Here is a 19,965-nt window from a genome sequence, read left to right as displayed (position 1 = left end):
AAAATTGCAGTATCTTCGAGATCCTAGAATGCTAGGAGTCCTAGAGTAGACTCTAACTGAGACATAAATAACAGGCTCATACATTTCTTTAGTCACCCAGTGACCAGCAAATTTAAATCAAATTTAACCTTAACAAACAACTGATTGTTTTGGCTTTTTTAGCTCTAATTAGAAAACTGGGCAGCAGTCCTTTTTTTCTAGATCAGAAAGGTATGGGGTAAAGCAATCAATCCATGCTTTAATTTTGAACAAATGCTCTCTGACTCTTGCCTATCTACAATCAGCAACTTACATTTTCAGGAACAGAGGTACAGTCCTGCCCTGTAGGAAGTGAATCCCATCCATTAACACAGAGGTCTCATTATAAAGACAAGCTTTGCACAGGACAAGAATATTATTGAAGGGCTAGTGTTAACAATTGTCTGAGAGCTTTTTCCTCAAAATAGCATCCTCGTCTTTCTTTCCCCCAGGATGAATCCCTTGCAGTGGACTCTGGTTCTTAGATTGCAGTGTACCATTTCTAATTGATTTATGTTGTAAACCTTTTTTCTTCAGAGGAAGGCAAAGAAGAAATCTCAAAAGTCACTTTTGAAGAGCTGAGACAAGATGTTGCTTTGTATGCTTCAGCCATGAGGAAAATGGGAGTGAAAATAGGAGACAGAGTTGTTGGTGAGTAATTTTGGGGCAGGATTGGAGGGGAAATATCCCTGAAGCAAACAAAGTGAGTTGTTTGGGGCTCCAGAAACACGCACATAAGAGGAGCACACCAAAGAAAAGACCCTTGTGCTGGTGCATTTATATTGCTATGAAATATGCTTCTCGAGGGATGGAAGCTGGTTTAGCCTCAAGTTTTCCATCTCTGGAGGAAAAAGTAAATGATTTATTCATAACTTTGCACAGAGGTCTATTTCACAACTTAAGCCCTCTGTGGAAGTCAAAAGTGAGCAAGATGTACACGGCCAACTGGTGAGCCTGTTAATAATAATGTCTCTGCAGCAATTTGAGGAGACGAATATTCTCATTGAACTCTCTGCTCTCATATGTTTTTATTTTGTGTGTCTTTTGTCTCATGAAGAACAAACAATATTGGCTAAATTCAAGCAAAGTGTAGGCAAGGGTTATGCAAGCTTCTGTTCAGCTCTGTCAACGCATCTCACTGGTGATTTTTGCATTCAGTTTTCTGATCTGTGTAGTATGTCTGAAATAGAGCATAGGTCTTCAGGGCATGGATCTTCTCTATCTCTGTCTGCGCATCAGATACTAATGGTTCTTGCAAAAAGGATGATGCACAATCCCTTCATGTTTGAAGTTCTGGGTTCAGGTTCTCACTTGTGCATGCTGGTGGGCAGTGGAGCACATCTTAACCCTTGATATACTGTTCTACCACTACTGCTCTCACTCCCCGCCCGCAGATGTCTCTTGGCTAGTATCTGTCACCTATGCTAAATTGTATGTTGGTCTTGGGGAGAAAAATCTAATGAAACTCACTCTCACTTATGACTTAAGTGAGAACTCAAACCCAGATCTTCAAAGATGAAAAGATTGTTCATCGTTTATTTAAATCACACTAATGGTACTTCCAGAGTCTACAAATGGGAGTAGATGAAATCCATGCCACAGAGACCTTTACTCTAAGTGGAACATATACTGTGCTATACAGAGCAGATAAGTGGACCTTCAACTGATATGAGCCTCTGGTTTGGTGAAAGGGAAGGACACTTATTAAATAATACACGATGAAGTCCTGAGGCCCTTACTTGGGTGAAATGCCTGTCAGTCAGTGGAGCTTGCCCTGATTAAGGATTGCCTCAGATTTTATCCTGCTGGTGTCAGGTTCATTACTGGCTCAGAAAAACAACTTTAGATCTGAAACCAAGTGTTGAGTGAAACTAACGGGTGGAGGAAAGTTCAGATTTTAGCACCTGCATCTATAGGGTTCCCGTTCTACCTCTTATTTGGGGCACGGTATATTTAACAAGTGCAGGTCATGTCCGAATGAAGTTTGGACTTCCCGCTTGCTACTGATTATTCACCCCCCCCAGCAAACAGTCAAATCACTACAAGTAACAGGAACTGAAGGCATTTGGAAATCTGCCTGAGTCACATAATAGTCCAGATCCTTTTTCAGATAAGCTTTGTAGTGTCTGATTGCTTGTAATTGTGGACTAGACTGAGCAAATTTATGCTGACTTTGAGCACCAGCTATTCTGAAATGAAGTTTCCCCTGGTATGCACAGAAGGAAGTGTGCAGACATGAGTTTGTAGACAGTACTTCATGGAGAGAGGGAAACAAGCAACATACCTTGTTTTATATTGTAAAGTTGTGACTTTTTTTTACCACAGAACATCTCTGCAAGCAGATGTTCTCTAAACTGTATGCCGAAGTGGTGCAAACTGTGTTAAATATTCATCTGAATCCAGAGGGCTCTCCTGTGGTGGTGTGTGTTGAATCTCCTCTGTATGCCGCGAAAGCGAGATTCATGTTCATAGCCCAAAAAAAAAAAAAAAAAAATTGCTGAAGGGAGGCATTGGAAGGGTGAGGGGAGAAATTCAGAAGAGGGACCACAGGCATGTTTTCAGAAGCTGCAAAACTTAGCATGGGGGATGTGGAGGGATTGCAGCACGTTTCTAGCCTTCAGGCGTGAGTACTGGTCCTGGATGATCTTCATTACAGTTCCGTTGCCTGCCTGTGGCTAGGTTAATTCCATCCTACCCACCGCTGCTTAATTCCTCCCTAAAAGTTCATTATTTGGGTGTTGTGCAATGATGGTGAATTCTGCTAAATTGAGTGTCTTAAACTCTGGGATGAAATAACTTCTCACTAGACTGTAAAACTTTAAAATAAGTCAAGCAGTGACTCCCATGACTGGAGCCTTTCCCTGCCTGAGTCAGAGATTCTGGCAATGAGGAAAGGCTCTGGGAGATCCCCACTGCTGCATGCAGCTACAAACTGCAGCGTGGATGCAGCCATAGCCTGGAGGAGGGTTGGGGGAGGGAAGGAAGGAATTGGGGAGGAAAAAAAAAATCCGGTCTGTCTTGTTGCTTGTGTTTGTTTTGCATGCATCTTCACACTGCCATTTATCAAATTCCTTCCACAGGCAGGATATGTAGTAGAGATCTGCACTGCAGTTAGAAGAGGCTTTGGGCCCATCTAGAAATGTCTTTTATTAGCTCCTGTAATGAGAGCATTTTGTCTCTCAATTATAGGTTGGCTGACTTTTGCATCTTATTTGCTCTTTATTTGTTTCAGACTTAGAGCTGCTAAAGCTCTGCTTAATTGATATACATTTTTTTTAAATGCATTCCAAGTAGGGGTGTGTTTAGGTAATTTACTTAACACATAGTGTTGATAGTAACTGTTTAACATATCTCCTTCCTTTCCAGTTTAGGGCCTGATCCTGCTTCCTTTAAAGTCCCCTCCCCCCCAAAACCACCTTGTTTTTTCACATTGGCTATCTGGTCACCCTACTTGAAAGAGTACGCTTTAAATGCTATTTTCTTTTTTTTTTTCTTTTTTCTTTTTTTTTTTTTCAATAAAGGTAAGGTCAGGAGATATGCCTAGCAATTCCAAATTTAACTAATGCAGCATTTCCTCCTCCCTGAAGCGTAGGCATCAAGGATGAGCTACAAGCATTAGGGTCCCAATCCTGCTATCCTAACAGGAGACAATTCCCTTTGGCTTCATTGGGAGGCTTGACTCTTAAGAACCACAAGAAGAGGTATAAATTGGAATTTCTTGTCTTCTTGTATTATACTTCCAGTACACAGCGTAAATTGAACACTTTAGGGAGAAATACTTGTGATATAGCAAAATGTTTAATTTCAAGGCACTGTTATCTTCCAGGGTTTGTGATCTATTTAATATGTAGCTGATTCACCATAGTGGGGTCACTTCGTCTACATGTTTTATTCCTTTCTCTTCATAACACCTTCCTCCCCCCCCCCCCATAGCCTTTTCATGATTTCTCAGGCTATTCCTTCCAGCTTATATTGGTCTTCAAAATGAGTACGAAGGGAGTGTCTCGTCCATTGTAGTGGCTACGCTTTTAATGTTAGGATCTCCAAGGCACCAAAAGAAATGTTTCTCTAAGATTTTTATGTAAAACGCTAACATGGGTTCCTATCTGAAGATCAGCTATTTTAAGAGAACCTACATAGGAGTCATAGTATCATACACGCTTCCATATTGCAACTCTAAGGAAAACTGCCTTTTTAGTGATGTATGAGCTGACTTTTCAAGTCTTGATAGCCTAGGAGTTCATGTCTGACCTTTAATTTTGTGGGTCTTATTACATTACCTGCTTTTTCAAAATGTGTCTTTCAAAATACTAAGATCACTTGGATTCAGGTCTCACAAGCTAAGTAGGGATGGCCTGGCTCAGAGCTCTTATGAGACACCTTCAAAGAGACCCCAGTGCACTGAAGGAAGTGGTAGTGATGCACCTGAATACAGTCTTCTGAGTTAGTTTTGAGCCTGGGGCCTGCTGTAGTGTTCAGGTGCGCTGCTCGAGGTACCATCTCTTGGCTGAAATGAGGTCCTGATGTATAGTTGCTAGAGATGATCTGGGTTTTTGCAGGAGTAGGGAAGTTAACTCTTTTGGTTTGGTCAAATTCCAGTTGGTTTTAGAAGTCTTGGAAAGCATCTTTCCGTTTGATAGATAAACATGTGGAGGGCAGAGTGAGATGTCGGGTGATATTTAAAACCACATGTACTCTATTACCACCTTCCTTATCATCTTGAACCTTTGTTTGCCTAGCTCCCTGCCTAGCCCCAGCAATTTTACAAATTATTCCTCTTCCTGCCCTAAAACTATATTGGGTAGTGTTCTGTGTTAAACAGCTGCCACCTACCACTCTAGAGAGAGCCATCTGTATGCGCTTTCATCCTAGACCAAGCTCTCAAACCAAAGAAGATCTATTCTCCTATTAAGATGTGCTGTGCTACTCTGACACCTGCTCTCTTTATGATGTAGAAAAGCAATATCAAAAAACTTGTTGTTTTTCTGCTTTTTATATTAGAAAAGTAAGTCCTGACTTGTGCCTTTCTCTCTTCCCTTCCCTCCCTGCCCTTGAGGTTTTTGGCAATCTTTGGAGGGCCCGAATTGTGACATCACTGCTGGAGGCTGAAACGAAGATGGCAGCTGTCCAAATCCTTAGTACTGCAGAAGGAGGTGAGGGAGTGTTGAGTATTAGGCTGGGAAAGCTTCAGCTCAGACTTCCACACCCACATGCAATACCACAGTCCAGGGCCTCCCAAAGTTTGCCACCTTCCTCCAGGACCTAACCTGTTTTGAACATAAAAGTAGCACTTAGAAAACCCTTTGTTTGGCATGGGAGCTTTGTACATTTTACAGCAGCAGTAATAGGCATATTTCTCCCCCCCCCCCCCCCCATTTTGTGAGTTATTTCAAATGGGCAGAAATGCTGTTTTAACTGAGTGTTGCCTGACCTTTCCAGTCACCCTACTGTGATTTGGATGCTTTCCCTGTCATTCTGGCCCAAAAAGCCCTCTTGATCTGCAACCACAGTAGCAGGATCTTGGGCTGTTGGAACCTTCATTCCATGGAAGCCTAATCTATAAGGGAAAGTAACCAGCCCATCCAGTTGACATCCCTTGTGAATGTTTTACTCTTGCCTAGTTGTCTCTTGGGCAGCAAACTCTTCATGATAGGTATCGTGTCCTCTGTTGTAAGTGCAATGAACACTTCCATCACTACAACCATAAAGATGGAGGCAGATGAACAAGGCAGCACTGTTGGGGCTTTCTCTTTCAGCTTGATCTCTTCTCCTTGGTCTTCAGCTTCTTATTGCCAGGTGTACTTAAAAGCTTAGCAGCTGTGAGGAAGAGCTATTTAGCAGCAAGCATTGTTTCAAAAGCTGTGGCAGCATATACATTTTCTGTCTGGGGATGTCTTGCAGGTCTACCTAGATCTTAGAGGGGTGTGTGGCAGGTGCAGTAACACCTGTAGCCTTAACATAAACTGTGGCTCATTCAAGCGACACCAAGGGGACCCAATCTTGAGGTGCCCCATATCCCTCCTCCACCTCAATGCCACTGCTAATGTAAAGCTGGAAAAATAGTCCTCGCTGGCAAATAACTGACGGATATCAGAATAAAATAGGCTCCAGTTTATCTTTCTTTCTCCTTTCTGGATAGTTGACTCTTCCTGTGCTCCTGTAACCGGTATTGTCTTATCAGCCAACAAACCCCGCAAAGGCATTCGACAAAACGGCATTTCATTGTATTGTTTAAAGCTAGTACTTAAGCTACTAGGGCTAATGTGGTTTTAAAGCTAGCTTTCTAAGAGGATTGGTGGGTTACTAATAGTCTTGGGTTGTAGTAATATTAGCCAGGAGGCGATCTTAAAATCCAAGTAAGAGTATGAAATGTTGTGTTAAGGTTAAAAGCTGACACGGGCCCTGGCCTTGAATTATCCCCTTTCTTATACCAGGCATTTAGGAGTAGGGAAGGAGCTGCCTTGAGGATTTTTCAGCCTTGAGTTTGCTGCTTTCCTTGTGTTGTACGGTTTCATGGCTTAAAGTAAACCTTGGCCTGAACGCCAAAGTCTTTCCTTTTCTGAGTGACAAGTGATGTTTGGATGCCTCAGTTTCTGGCCAGTTTCTGGATGCCCAGCTTCCGTCTGCAAAGGAGCTTGATTTCTCTTTCAGAGTTGGGTGCTCAGCATTTTCTGAAAATAGGGCCCCTTGTCATCGTTGCAAATTGGGCACCCAAACTCTCTGGCTACCTCTGGAAATTTTGGCCTACAACTTTTAGCAGGACTGACTTCAGCACTGTAATGTCCCTACACATTTAAACTTAAAACCTCAGCAAACACCAGCTCAGGTAAATAGGGACTTATGGGAAATGCAAAGACCTGACCGTTCTGTGTCTTGAACCTATTTTTAACATAAACAACAACTTTTTCTCATTTTTAAGTAGCCTGTAGTATTAAGGTCTGACGTGTCCTGCCAGAGTGGGTGTCATAGGTTAAATTACTTTGATGTAGCTTATGCTTAGAGCCCCGTGCAAATCATGATTTATTAAAGAAAGTTCCCAACGGTGTAAATGGAGAAGGACTAAATTTTGCAAAGTTTGCACTGAATGAATTTTACAGGTAAACGTAGTAAATTTCAGGGGCAGAATGACTTTTACAAGCTACTTGTAAAAGTCATTGTATCCTTGAAATGGACTAAACTCACCTTTTTGTATTTGAAGACTTTGTAGACCCTTTCCTTTTTAAAATACATTAAAAAATTGAAATCCTGGGGTGGGGCATTTTTACTGTTTCCATGCCCTCTGTGAAATTGATTTACAATGGGTACTACTCACGCTGCCTTTGTTTTCATGGAAGCTGCATACTAGTGGTGTAAGATGTGTACTCCCTGAGCCAGCTGTGAGTTCAGCTGATTGCAGATTGAGCCCTCTTGTTCCCAGTACCTAGTCCCAGGTTTCTATCCATGTGGTCAGAACTGGTTGGTTTAAATAAATATCCCTCCTGTCTGGGCTCTACCATGTGAAAAGCGCCACTTTACCAGGTGTAGCTGGGTTTGTCAGTTCTCTTGCCACTTGGATCTCTGTGTGAGAAGACCTCCGAAGCTCATTGCACCATGTGGACCAACTCTCAGTATCTGGGATAGCTTGCATGGGAGCTTGATGAATTTATGAAAGGAATTATGTAACACGGTTGCCTCGGTATCGCAGGGGATTGGACTTGATGACCCAGGCTGTACCTGCCAGTTGTGTTTTCTTTACCTTCCTAGGCTTTCCCAGAGTACATTGATAAGTATGGTTTTACAGTGTGGGAAATGAGACGAAAACTAATGCTGTCGCTTATGCTGAGCTTTGTGTGCTGTCCGTGTCAGGAGAGCTTGTCCAAACCTGCTTGCATGTAACAGTTTTGTGCAGTGCAGATACAGGAAAAAGGGATGTTAGTCTCAAATTTCCCCTTGGATGTTCAGGATGGATCTGTTGAGGAGATGGACTGGCACTCTTTTCCTGGTCTTGGTTAAAGAACACTATTCTAACCTGTAAATGGTTGGCGTGACAAAGGTAATTAATAGTTTACTCCCATCAAAATCAACAGGAGTTAGGGCCTTTGTGAATCCAGCTGTCAAGTGATTGTAAAAAGGACACTTTCTCACTCAACAGATCAGGTCATTGTTCTTTTAGCCTTACAGGACCAACACAGCAGAGAGCACACACTTGATACTGTTCCTTTTTTGGGTATCAGTAAAAACTCTTACCAGATTTCAGTCACTTACACCTGTGCAAATGTACTGAAAGCACTGAGGGATTCCAAGGATATCCCTGAGAGCATGCTTTGAAAGCGGTAAGTTGCCCATATGTGGATAAGGGTTTAATTTGCCCTGCAGAATCTGACCAGTGGTGGTGTGAGAAGAGCAGAAACCAGGCTGTTTTTCAAGTGCTTGCTCATGTCAATTCCATTCTAAGTGTGCGTGCCTCTGTGTGTGGTTGTTAGCGGTATCCATAGGGCTGGCTGTGGTGCCCCCTAGAGTGCTGCGCTCATGCCGCAGTATATCAGGTGCCTCCAGCCCTGAGCCCCCTCAGTTCTTTCTTTCCACCATGGTGGTCAGTTGGAGCACCTCTGTCCCTTGCTTCGCAAGCCGGCCAGCAATTTCTTTCTCAGCCTTGTGCTTCTAGTTGTAAATAGTTCTATTGTTTGTTAGTAATTAAGTAGCTGTTAAGTGTTCAGTTAGTTAGGGTCTCAGCAGGGACTTTGCTGCCCCTGTCTCTGGGTTTTAAGCCCTGCTCCACGTGCAACAGCCTATGCCTGTTTGACCCACCTGATAGAGGCACTGCGGACAACTGGGAATCCCACTGAAGGAGCATTCACATCTGTAAGAACTTTCCTCAGAGGAACACGACTCAGGGCCCTCCTGATGCAGGCTGCCCTGTCACATGTAGCCAAATGGTGAAGTTGCTATAGGGAAGGTTTGGGCCAGTGAAGGAGAGGGTGCAGCAAATTTCTACCTTTTTAAAAAGTAGTCCATGCTCTGAAATGTGAGAGAACCTTTTGAAAACAGGAACATTGAGCCTTGCCTCACAAACTCTGATCCCAAAGGAATGAGCATGAGTTTACTAAATGATGCTTTATGCCTTTGGGCGTATGGCTTATAATATGAGAGATCAAAGTCAAACATGGTAGAAACAGTGCAAACTTTATGTAGGTCCGTGTGAAGAAATAACATCTTGATGTATGCTGAGAGACTTCTGTTGACAGTCCTGTATTTCTTCCAGAACTCCCTATGTCAGGGCATGTCAGACCACATCCAGTGCCTGATCAGAGATTGGATAGATGTTCCATGATTAATGGCAAAAAGCCTAACGGTCCATAAATTAGTGGTGATTGGTCAGCCCTATTTAACATGGCACCCGCCAATGATATGAAGGGTGATGCAGAAATAGCTCAGTCCACCTCAGAAACCCACCCCTAGCCCCTGTAAACAAATTCACTGCTTGCACGCTGGGAACAAGCAGCTCCTTAAAGTGCATCGCAGTAGACTGGCTAACAAACCAACCCAGTGCGTGCATAGAAACCAATAACCTCTGGGTTGAGGGTGTGTGGGTTATTTTGTTTTTTATAGAGGCAGCTTTAGGGTCTTGTTTTCAGAAATACCCATCAGGGCAGGGAGTGTTGTCCTCTGTGTTTTGGAAAGTTCCTAACACATGATGGGATACAATGGTACAATTTACTGCATTGTAAATTGGACCCATGAAAATCCATGGGAGCTACAGGTACTTAGCATCTTTGGAAGCCAGGCCCCTGGTCCTTTAAAGAGCCCATGCATATATTTATAAAAATGCTCAATTTTAAACTTTAGGGTACCTAATAAAACTCCTATTCTGTATTTGGGCATTGTTGCTTGCTTACTTGGATGTCGTTTAGGTCCTTTAAAACAGATAAGTGCCCAAATCCATGTTTGGGCACCCTAACTTAATGTCCTTTGAATCATCAGGTTTGAACCCACATCTCAACCTTTCAATTGACTTTGGGGGCAGGAGCAGCCTGTTGAAAATCTACCTCTCCTGACTCTTCCTCTTGTCAGAATATCTGACAGAGGGGATCTTTTTGTGTATTTAAATCTCAAAATCATGTTGCAGGCTGATGATGATGCTGTATTTCAGATTTGCAAAGCTAATGCATTTTGAATGCAAAGTGAAAACATACTGGCTGCATTCCTGCTTGAAAAGTGCATCTGTCTGTGTCTGTGTATACAGGTTATATTACTTTAGGATCTACTGTATATACCCTACAGTATTGCTGACCCCAAATGTTCAAAAATTATGTCAGGCTCACAAAAACTCATGAGATTGGCTTTAAAATTATGAAATTATATAAAAATTATGGTTTTGTGGGGTTTTTTGAGCTTTTAGGCAGGGAATCACAGTCAGCTCAGCTGGGAGCAGCCTGGGGCAAAACCATCTCCCTGCAGCCAGGGTGTAACCTGGGGAGGTGGGGATGGGAAGGTCCCTCTTACTGTCCCTCCAAGCGGTGCACTCCCTGGGAGCAGATGGCTGGGTCCCAGGAAGGGGTGTCATGCGCAGGCTGGGGTCTCTGCACTGGGAGAGTCTCCTGCAGACCAGCAGGAATGTTACTCCTCAATATTAACCTTTCCTAGCTGCAACCAGAGCTCTCGGGACCCCAGCAGCAGCTGTGGGGCTTGAGGATCTTGCAAGGAGCGTGGACTCCCCAAAGCAACCCTGAGTTACTTCAGTGAGTGCAATTCATTTTCTCCTTCCACTGGGACAGAGTGACCCCAGTGATCACTGAGTCGCATCCCAGCACCTCCTGGGTCCTAGCTATCCTGTGCCTGACTCTTGGGGGTTCCACGTTTCCTGGGCACAGGGCTGACTGGCTTCCTCACTCGGGCTCCCGCTCTCAGCCCTGGGTGACTGGGACTCCTGCTGTTGGCCCTGAGGCTGCCTGACTGCTGGAGTCCTGGCTGCTGGGGCCGACGAACAGTGGGAACTCGCACAGGATTATTTAAAAAAAAAATTTTTTTTTTTGACATTTGAGAGTTCTTTTGCAAGATCATATGTCAGGCTTAATTTTACTTACAAATCATGTCAATTGTGAGGAATTTGTGAGAGTTGGCATGTCTGCCCCGACACTCATGTTGATTAAGATTAAGGGCATGGAGCCAGAAATAAGTCAGCTGACCTTGACGCTAGATGAGCCGTGTCACTTCTGCTCATGTTTGCAATGTAACGTTGCCTCTGGCTGGATAGCTTTAGCACAAAGCTAGTTAGGTTATCAAAGGGGGGTGGGGAGAGGCTATCTGCACAGCGATTATTTCTCCCTCCTTCCACCTGCCCTGGCATGCTTGTGGGGAGAGAGCTGCCGTTAACTGAATTTGCCTTACAGTTGGATACTGGGCATTTCATAATCCCACCTTCTAAACAAACTTTTTTTCCAGTACTTCTAAGTGCCTGGTAGCTTTTTGGTAATGGGTAGTCCTATGTCTTCCGTTCACATTTGCCCTGGCCATTAAATTGCTCTCCTCTTTTCACATCCCCCTTCAAATCTTCAGCTCCCTCCCCGTGAGATTTTGATTGATAAACAAGATCTGGATCTTTGTGACTGCACTGTAAATTGGGAGGCCGTCAAATATGGAGTAATTCTTTGTCAGTGCAGTTACAACAAACTTTCCCCAGTGTCTGTGATCAGACTCTGGCCCCTTAGAAGGGGGAAGTGGCATCTGGCAGTAGAAACTTGCAGGTGCAGTTATGTGTCTGATAAGATATTTTATTTCTCATTTGCACATCTGTATAAACTGACTACAGTAAAGGTTGGGTTTACTTTAAGATCTGCGCATTCCAGGTCTCTCCCTTCTTTAACTATTGAAATCCTGTTTGTAGGTTATTTGCCCAATGGTATTCACGCAGTGGAAGCAATGCTGGCTACTGCAAGTATTGGTGCTATTTGGAGTTCAACTTCGCCTGACTTTGGAATTAACGTAAGTAATCTCAGAATTGCCCATTCCAGGGAAGTGATAATCATGAGCCTGCCTAGTGCAGATGGTGGTTAGATCTGGGATGTATCTGTTTAGAGTTCTTGACTGAAGAGGTACATGTTCCATTTGTTTACTACTTCTGCCATCTTGTGGCAAAACCCCAGAAAACTAGATTTCCTTCCAAACTTGAGAAAGGAAACTGTTTGTTTAGGCTGAGACTTTTCAAACTGCCATGGAATCCAGAAGCCCAATTTCCATTAATTTAAACACAAACTAGGTGTTCAAATCCATGAGAAGGTTTTGAAAGTCGCAGCTTTCAATTGCTCATTTCCAAATCAAGCCTACATTGGTACTGTGCAATAGCTGATGCTGTCTGACTACTTGTTGCCATGTTACATGAATTGGTGCTTAATTCACTCCATAAAGGATAGATCACAAAAAGCACCATCTGTTAATACCGAGGTGGCACACTTAGATTCATAGATATTAAGGTCAGAAGGGACCATTATGATCATCTAGTTCGACCTCTTGCACAACGCAGGCCACAGAATCTCACCCACCCATTCCTGCGATAAACTTCTCACCTATGTCTGAGCTATTGAAGTCCTCAAATTGTGGTTTGAAGACTTCAAGGAGCAGAGAATCCTCCAGCAAGTGACCTGTGCCCCATGCTACAGAGGAAGGCGAAAAACCTCCAGGGCCTCTTCCAATCTGCCCTGGAGGAAAATTCCTTCCTGACCCCAAATATGGCGATCAGCTAAATCCTGAGCATATGGGCAAGATTCACCAGCTAGATACCCAGGAAAGAATTTTCTGTCGTAACTCAGGTCCCACTCCATCTAACATCCCATCACAGGCCTTGTTGACAGAGGCCAAGGATTGAGTAGGCCATGGAAACTGACAGTCTTCCTGGTGTCAAGGTAGCCTCTCCGGAATATGGCTCCAGCACATCAACATTGTAAGAATATACTGTGGATGGTATGAGACCCCTTCCTGGCCTCATCTCTCAATCAATTTATGCCCTGAAACATGCAGATCAACAGCCCTTATGCTAGCTAGGATAGTTTACAACTGCAGAAGCTATTCCTATTCCTAGATTAATCCTCTTTTGAATTATACTGAGCTATTTGCCTACAATATTCACTGCTACAGGATAGTTTTGCAAGTCTTTATATGACAAAAGAAAAACCAGTATCTATTTTCTTCCAGTATTTTTTCTGGTTTTACTTTTATCCTATTATCGTAGAATCCTTGAAGATTAGGGTTAGAAGAGACCTCTGGAGGTCATCTAGCCCAACCCCCTGTTCAAACCAGGACCAACCCCAACTAAATCATCCCAGCCAGGGCTTTGTCAAGCCGAGCCGTAAATCCTCTAAGGATGGAGATTCCACCACCTCCCTAGGTGCTTCACCACCCTCCTAGTGAAATAGTTTTTCCTAATATCCAACCTAGATCTTCTCCACTGCAACTTGAGACCACTGCTCCTTGTTCTGTCATCTGCCACCACTGAGAGCAGCCTAGCTCCATCCTCTTTAGAACCCCCTTTCAGGTTGTTGAAGGCTTCTATCAAATCCCCCCCTCACTCTTCTCTTCCCAGAGGCTTCCTAATAATTAGCTGCAGGATGGGACCAAGATCCATGAATCCAAATGCCAAAAAAAAACCCTGGCCCTCCTATTGGGAGAAAGAAGGAACACTTTTTGATAGATGGTCCTCCCCTATATCAGAGCTGCTCATCTTTGAGGGCTGACATTTGAGCATTAGTATTAAGGATTTTGGAGTTAAATAGCAAGACTGGTGTTCAAAGGCATGTACAGAACTTTAGTTTTAAACGATCAAGGATGTTGCATAGCGATCCCACGTCTAGAAGAAGCAACGAGAGAATGTAGCCAGGATTGCAATGGTCTTCATGTGCCTGCCAGACAGAAACTAGTGCCATCAAGCGTCATTGCCGAGGACAGAAGTCAGTCCAAGTCTTCTCACACAAATCTCCTTTTGGGAGGTGCTCTGAAAGCTAACAAGCAGCCAGTTTCTAACCACAGCTGCCTTCGCTTCTGTGCCACAGCAGAATTCTGTGGCTTTCTAGTGCTAAGTGCTATATCTTGTACGTGAGGTAGTACACAGCGTGCACTCTGCCTCATGCTGGTAAATGGCTTGAAGATCTTTGGCTGGAAGGAGCTGAATGAATGTGAAGTATTACCTGCGATAGGATAACTAAGACACTCCCCTGTGTTGTGCTGGGCCCTTTCTCCCCTTATTTTGCACACCAGCTGCTTAGTTTCACTTTCTTTTTCCATCCAATTGAGGAATGTCTCTGCCAGTACACAACTTATTTGTGACCTCTCCAGGAGTTTGCAGTTAATACTTTGTCATTCTCTTGTGCTCTTCCTCTGACAAGCTTTAGAGGCCTTGTTGAATTAAGCCTCAGGACACCCCTTTGAGATTAGTATCAACCCCATTTTACCAGTGAGGAAACTGAGGCACAGAGATCAAGGGACTTGCCCAAGGTTGCACAGGAAGCCTGCTGCAGAGTCAGTGTTAGAACCCACATCTCCTGCTTCACTCTGGTGCTTTAACGCTGCCTTAATGAGCCCTGCAAATCGGTGGATAACTGCATCCACGGATGCAGATACCTGCTGACCACTTTTGTGGATAGTGGATCAGATGCAGCTACAACTGTGCAGGGCTCTACTCACCGGCAGCGCCTGGCCAGCGGCATCCAGCTCAAGCAGCCCAGGGGGCGCAGAGCGCTTAGGGCCAGTGGCTGGTGCTCGGTAGCAGGTTGGAGTCAGGGTCTGTCCAGTTCCTGCTTCCTGTCCAGCAGCTCAGGCCCCTCAGGCAGTTCTAGCAGCGCCAGCATCCCCACCATGGTCCAGCCCGGCAGCACTGGTTGCGTTCCCAGTCCTGGGCCTGGCCCGCCGGCTCCTAGGCAGCAGGACCAATCTGCAGCCATGGGGATTGGAACAGGCGGTGCCCCACCCCTCTGCCCCACTGTGGTGCAACACCTGCTGCTGCTGCTGTGTGCCCTGACTTGTGAGCCCCCGTCATAGTTGTAGTTTCTAATCTAATTCGTCTTTAGCCTGGGCTGCATCTCTGAATACCAGGCTGGCTTTCCAGTAACATAGATGGCACTTCTGATTTTGGCCTTTTGAATTTTGAGGCACAGAGCCATGTTGAGTCACTATGGGTAAGCTTGTGTTTGCAACGGCCTATCACTTCATCACAAGACCTGACAGGTAATATAGTAGGTGAGGCTCTCGTGTATATAAAATCATATTGTAAGTATTCAGTTTTTGGGTGGAATCTATCTTTGCAGAATGAAACTGCTGCATAAAATGACATCAAAGTTCTCGCTTGGCACCTTTGAGCAAGTTGTGACCTACATTTTCTTATTCCCTTGAAGGCATAAACTGTATCTTATGGGATTGGAAACTCTCTAGCACATCATGAGCAGTACTAGATACAAACCACAATGGTAATACAGGAGTATTGAATCCCTGTTCATTCTTATAGGATTTTTAGATTGCAAGTGTTATGAAGCAGGGACTGTTACTTGTTATATTTGTATTGGAGAAATCAAAATGGGGACCAACCTGGTTAAGTGATTTAGATGTTACCTCAATATAAATGGTTAGTAATCATAGAACTGGAAGGGACCTCAAGAGGTCATATAGTCCAGTTTCCTGCTCTCATGGCAGGACTAAGTATTATCTAGACCGTCCCTGATAGGTGTTTGTCCAACCTGCTCTCAAAAATCCCCAGTGATGAGATTCCACAACCTCCCTCGGCAGTTTATTCCAGTGCTTAACCACTGACAGGAAGGTTTTCCTGATTTCCAACCTAAACTGGCCTTGCTACAATTTAAGCCCATTGCTTCTTGTCCTATCCTCGGAGGTTAAGAACAATTTTTCTCCCTTCTCCTTGTAACAATCTTTTGTGTGCTTGAAAACTTGTGTCCCCTCTGTCTTCTCTTCGCCAGACTAAACAAACCCAATTTTTTCTATCTTCCCTCATAGGTCATGTTTTCTAGACCATGAATAATTTTTGTTGCTCTTCTCTGGGCTTTCTCCAGTTTGTCCACATCTTTCCTGAAATGTGGCACCCAGAACTGGACACAATACTCCAGTTGAGGCGTTATCAGCACAGAATAGAGCAGAAGAATTACTTCTCGTGTCTTGCTTACAATACTCCTGCTAATACATTCCAGAATGATGTTCGCTTTTTTGCGACTGCATAACACTGTTGACTCCTATTTTAGCTTGTGATCCACTATGACCCCCAGATTCCTTTCCACAGTACTCCTTCATAGGCAGTTATTTCTCGTTTTTTGTAGTGTGCAGCTGATTGTTCCTTCGTAAGTGGAGTACTTTGTATTTGTCTTTATTGAATTTCATCCTATTTACTTCAAACCATTTCTCCAGTTTGTCCAGATGATTTTGAATTTTAATCCTATCCTCCAAAGCACTTGCAACCCCTCCCAGCTTGGTATAGTCTGCAAACCTTATAAATGTACTCTCTCTATGCCATTATCTAAATCACTGAAGATATTGAACAGAACTGGACCCAGAATAGCCATCTGCAGAGCCTCAAAAGTATCAAACTGTCATAGTGCCCAATAGGGACTAGAGGGCACCATAATTCCATTTTCTTGCACAAAATATTTTTTTCAGCAATACAATGATTAAAAAAAAAATAACTCTACACATTGTAATGACCATTTGCAGAACAGATATTTTCTGCTTGGTCTGAAAGTGACGGAGTATTTTCTTTGCAGTGTGATTTGATCTTTCATCTGGGGAAGATTGTTCATTTTACTTGTTCTACAATGTACGAATGTGTTTCTCTCCATGCTGATGGGCTATTTTCAGTGCCCAGTTTTATTAAGTTTTTGTGATAGTTTTTTTTTTTAACCAGGCTTAGCCTTGGGATATCTGTACCATCTGTCATAAATATAAAGGGAAGGGCAAACACCTATAAAATCCCTCCTGGCCAGAGGAAAAACCCTTTCACTTGTAAAGGGTTAAGAAGCTAGGATAACATCGCTGGCACCTGATCAAAATGACCAATGAGGAGACAAGATACTTTCAAAAGCTGGACGGGGGGAGAAACAAAGGCTCTCTGTCTGGGTGATGCTTTTGCTGGGGACAGAACAGGAATGGAGTCTTAGAACTTAGTAAGTAATCTAGCTAGATATGCATTAGATTCTGATTGCTTTAAATGGCTGAGAAAATAAGAAGCTGTGCTGAATGGAATGTAGATTCCTGTTTTTGTGTCTTTTTGTAACTTAAGGTTTTGCCTAGAGGGATTCTGTGTTTTGAATCTGATTACCCTGTAAGGTGTTTACCATCCTGATTTTACAGAGGTAATTTTTTTCTTTTTCTTCTATTAAAATTCTTCTTTTAAGAATCTGAATGCTTTTTCATTGTTCTTAAGATCCAAGGGTTTGGGTCTGTGGTCACCTATGCAAATTGGTGAGGATTTTTATCAAACCTTCCCCAGGAAAGGGGGTGTAAGGTTTGGGAGGATTTTTGGGGGCAAAGATGTTTTCCAACGGGCTCTTTCCCAGTTATATACCTGTTAGACATTTGGTGGTGGCAGTGATGAAGTCCAAGGGCAAAAGGTAAAATAGTTTGTACCTTGGGGAAGTTTTAACCTAAGCTGGTAAAAGTAAGCTTCGGAGGTTTTCATGCAGGTCCCCACATCTGTACCCTAGAGTTCAGAGGTGGGGAAGGAACCTTGACACCATCAATAGCACTTATGCTCCTTCTGTTAGTCAAAGGCTGGGTTGGCTCAAATTCAAATCCAAGTCTGTGGCCTTTTGATAGTCAGAAGTAGCAATATCCATTTCCACCCAAAGGGTAGATCTTTCTCCTTCCGTGTGTTCATGTAACTCCATTAACACAATTAAAGCTTACACACCTACGTTTTGGGGTGGAACTGTGTGGTTCTGTAACTTGTAGCTTTCAACAATATTTCATATTTAAAGGTATGTTTGTTCTATGAAATTTTGGAGGTCATCTTGCATTGCTCAAACAATTTTTTTTAAAGGCCCTGCATGTTATAAATCTTCAGCAAACCTGGAAGATACCTGTTGCCACAGGCAAATAAACAGAGAACTAAGGGGGTTCCCTCCCATGCGGAGCCCTTCCCCCTCCTTTCAACACCCTCCGTGGGCCTCCTGTTTGCCTCAGAGGTATATCCACAGGCAAAGGGGACGGTTTGGCCTGTGCATAAGTAGGTGGACAAAAAAAGCGTAAGTTCAGATCTTGCACTGAGAACTGTGTGGACAGACCCCTACAGGCAGCCCCTTGAAGTCAGGAGGCCACCTGCACAGTTCTGAGTGCAAGATCTGAGAATACAAGCCAATTCTAATGCATCTGGGCTTCCTTGAGATTTGATCCCTGCTGAGCTATCTGGTTGGATTGAAGTCCCAGTATTGCCAGTGAAGCAAGTTCCATCTATTTGTATCCTCCTTGCAGAGGAGGGCTTGCATCCTGTCGTGAATCCAGTCTAGCGGGTTCGCATGGCCCAGATAAGATCCCGCAACTTGTAATTGTCTGAGTCTTGGATTTCCTCTTCCCTTCCCCCAACTCCTCCCTCACAGGACATTCCTGGTATTCTGTCCGTCTTCGTTTTTAAACTTTTTTTTTTTAAAGCCACTTGTTTAGATGCTATATTCAGCATGGGGGGCAGCAGTCTTTTGTGTGTGTGCATGCACGTGTTACTAGGACACTTGAGCAATTTCCAGAAAACACTGCAAACAAATCGATAAGATGGCAATCCGATTTGAGACTGTCCCCTACTTGGCCGTAAGCTCTTTGGAGAACTACTTTAATGTTGTAATGTAATTAAATCAGCGTGTCTGAGTGTGGGTCTTCTCAACAGTGAATGCTTTAGATAAGTTTCTTGAAAACCTGTGTCGTGTCATCTCACTGGAGTGAGACTGGAGATTTTTCAACTAACTCAGTATGTTATTTCTGAGGCTAGGACGAGAATCGAAAGGCTTAAATTGCAGCAAGGGTGGTTTAGGTTGGACATTAGGAAAAACTTCCTAACTGTCAGGGTGGTGAAGCAGAGGAACAAATTGCATAGGGAGATTGGAGGTTTCTAAGAGCAGGTTAGACAGATACCTGTCAGGGATGGTCTAATACTTAGGCCTGTCTTGAAGGCAGGGGACTGGACTAGATGACCTCTCAGTCCTGCAGTTCTATGATTGAAGCTTGAATTTATTGAGTTTCACATTCTCTCTCCACTTCCCTGAGAAACACACCTTGATGCTTTTCTGTGTACTGTAAACTGCTTTTCTTTAATTGATAGCCCAGAGCGCTGAGTGACTGCTACTAGGATAACTTGTGGAGTCAGACCAGAGTAGAATTTAAAGGAGACAAGGAAGTGCTTATTGTCCAAAGTGCAAGAGGAATGTCTGCAAAATCCAGGAGTAATATCTGAACTAAGGGGGAAACTCTCTCTGTTGTGGAGAGTTGGCATGAAGACCTCTGCACCACCAGAAGCCCTATGATGAGGCTGCGTGGACATTGGAGAGGTTATGGAGGACAGGGTCTCTGCACTCCTTCAGGAGGTTTCATACCAACCCTGATTAGGCCAGCATGGAGAACATACAGTGGGGGAAGAACTACAAGATGCCTGGTTATGATCTTGCTCACATCGGTCCTACACGAGAGTAACTCCATGGACTCACTCTTGTTCATACTGGCCTGAGAGAAGAATCAGGTCAAGTTTATCCTCAACTGTGCAGATCCAATGGCTCAAAATCATCCTTCTGGCCTTGGAATTAATGAATCTGCATAGGGAGAGTTGCTGCGGATTTGCCACAAAGGATGAAATAGGCATACGTGGTCTGTAGTCATGCAGCTGTGCCTGCAGGTTGAGTGGGTGAAGTCTCTCTTTCCCAAGCAATTACTTTAACTTTATGCAGGAGGAGGAGGGGACTTCCAGTTCACTGCAGTGATCTACTTAGATTTCTCCTTCAG

At 43.7% G+C, this 19,965-nt stretch overlaps 1 protein-coding gene across 1 annotated transcript in view; it reads left to right on the top strand.

Moving 5' to 3' along the window:
* The window catches only part of AACS (acetoacetyl-CoA synthetase), an 80,963-nt gene that overhangs the window by 31,480 nt on the left and 29,518 nt on the right, over nucleotides 1-19,965 (top strand). The window contains exon 5 of the mRNA XM_073312876.1: nucleotides 11,882-11,979. Coding sequence (XP_073168977.1) covers nucleotides 11,882-11,979 — 98 coding nt within the window. The remainder of the gene's footprint in view (nucleotides 1-11,881; nucleotides 11,980-19,965) is intronic.

Source organism: Lepidochelys kempii, chromosome 15 (assembly GCF_965140265.1).
Source record: "Lepidochelys kempii isolate rLepKem1 chromosome 15, rLepKem1.hap2, whole genome shotgun sequence".
NCBI classification, from domain to species: Eukaryota; Metazoa; Chordata; order Testudines; family Cheloniidae; genus Lepidochelys; species Lepidochelys kempii.
Note: the sequence above shows the minus strand (reverse complement) of the source record. Positions and strands in the feature narration are given on the sequence as shown.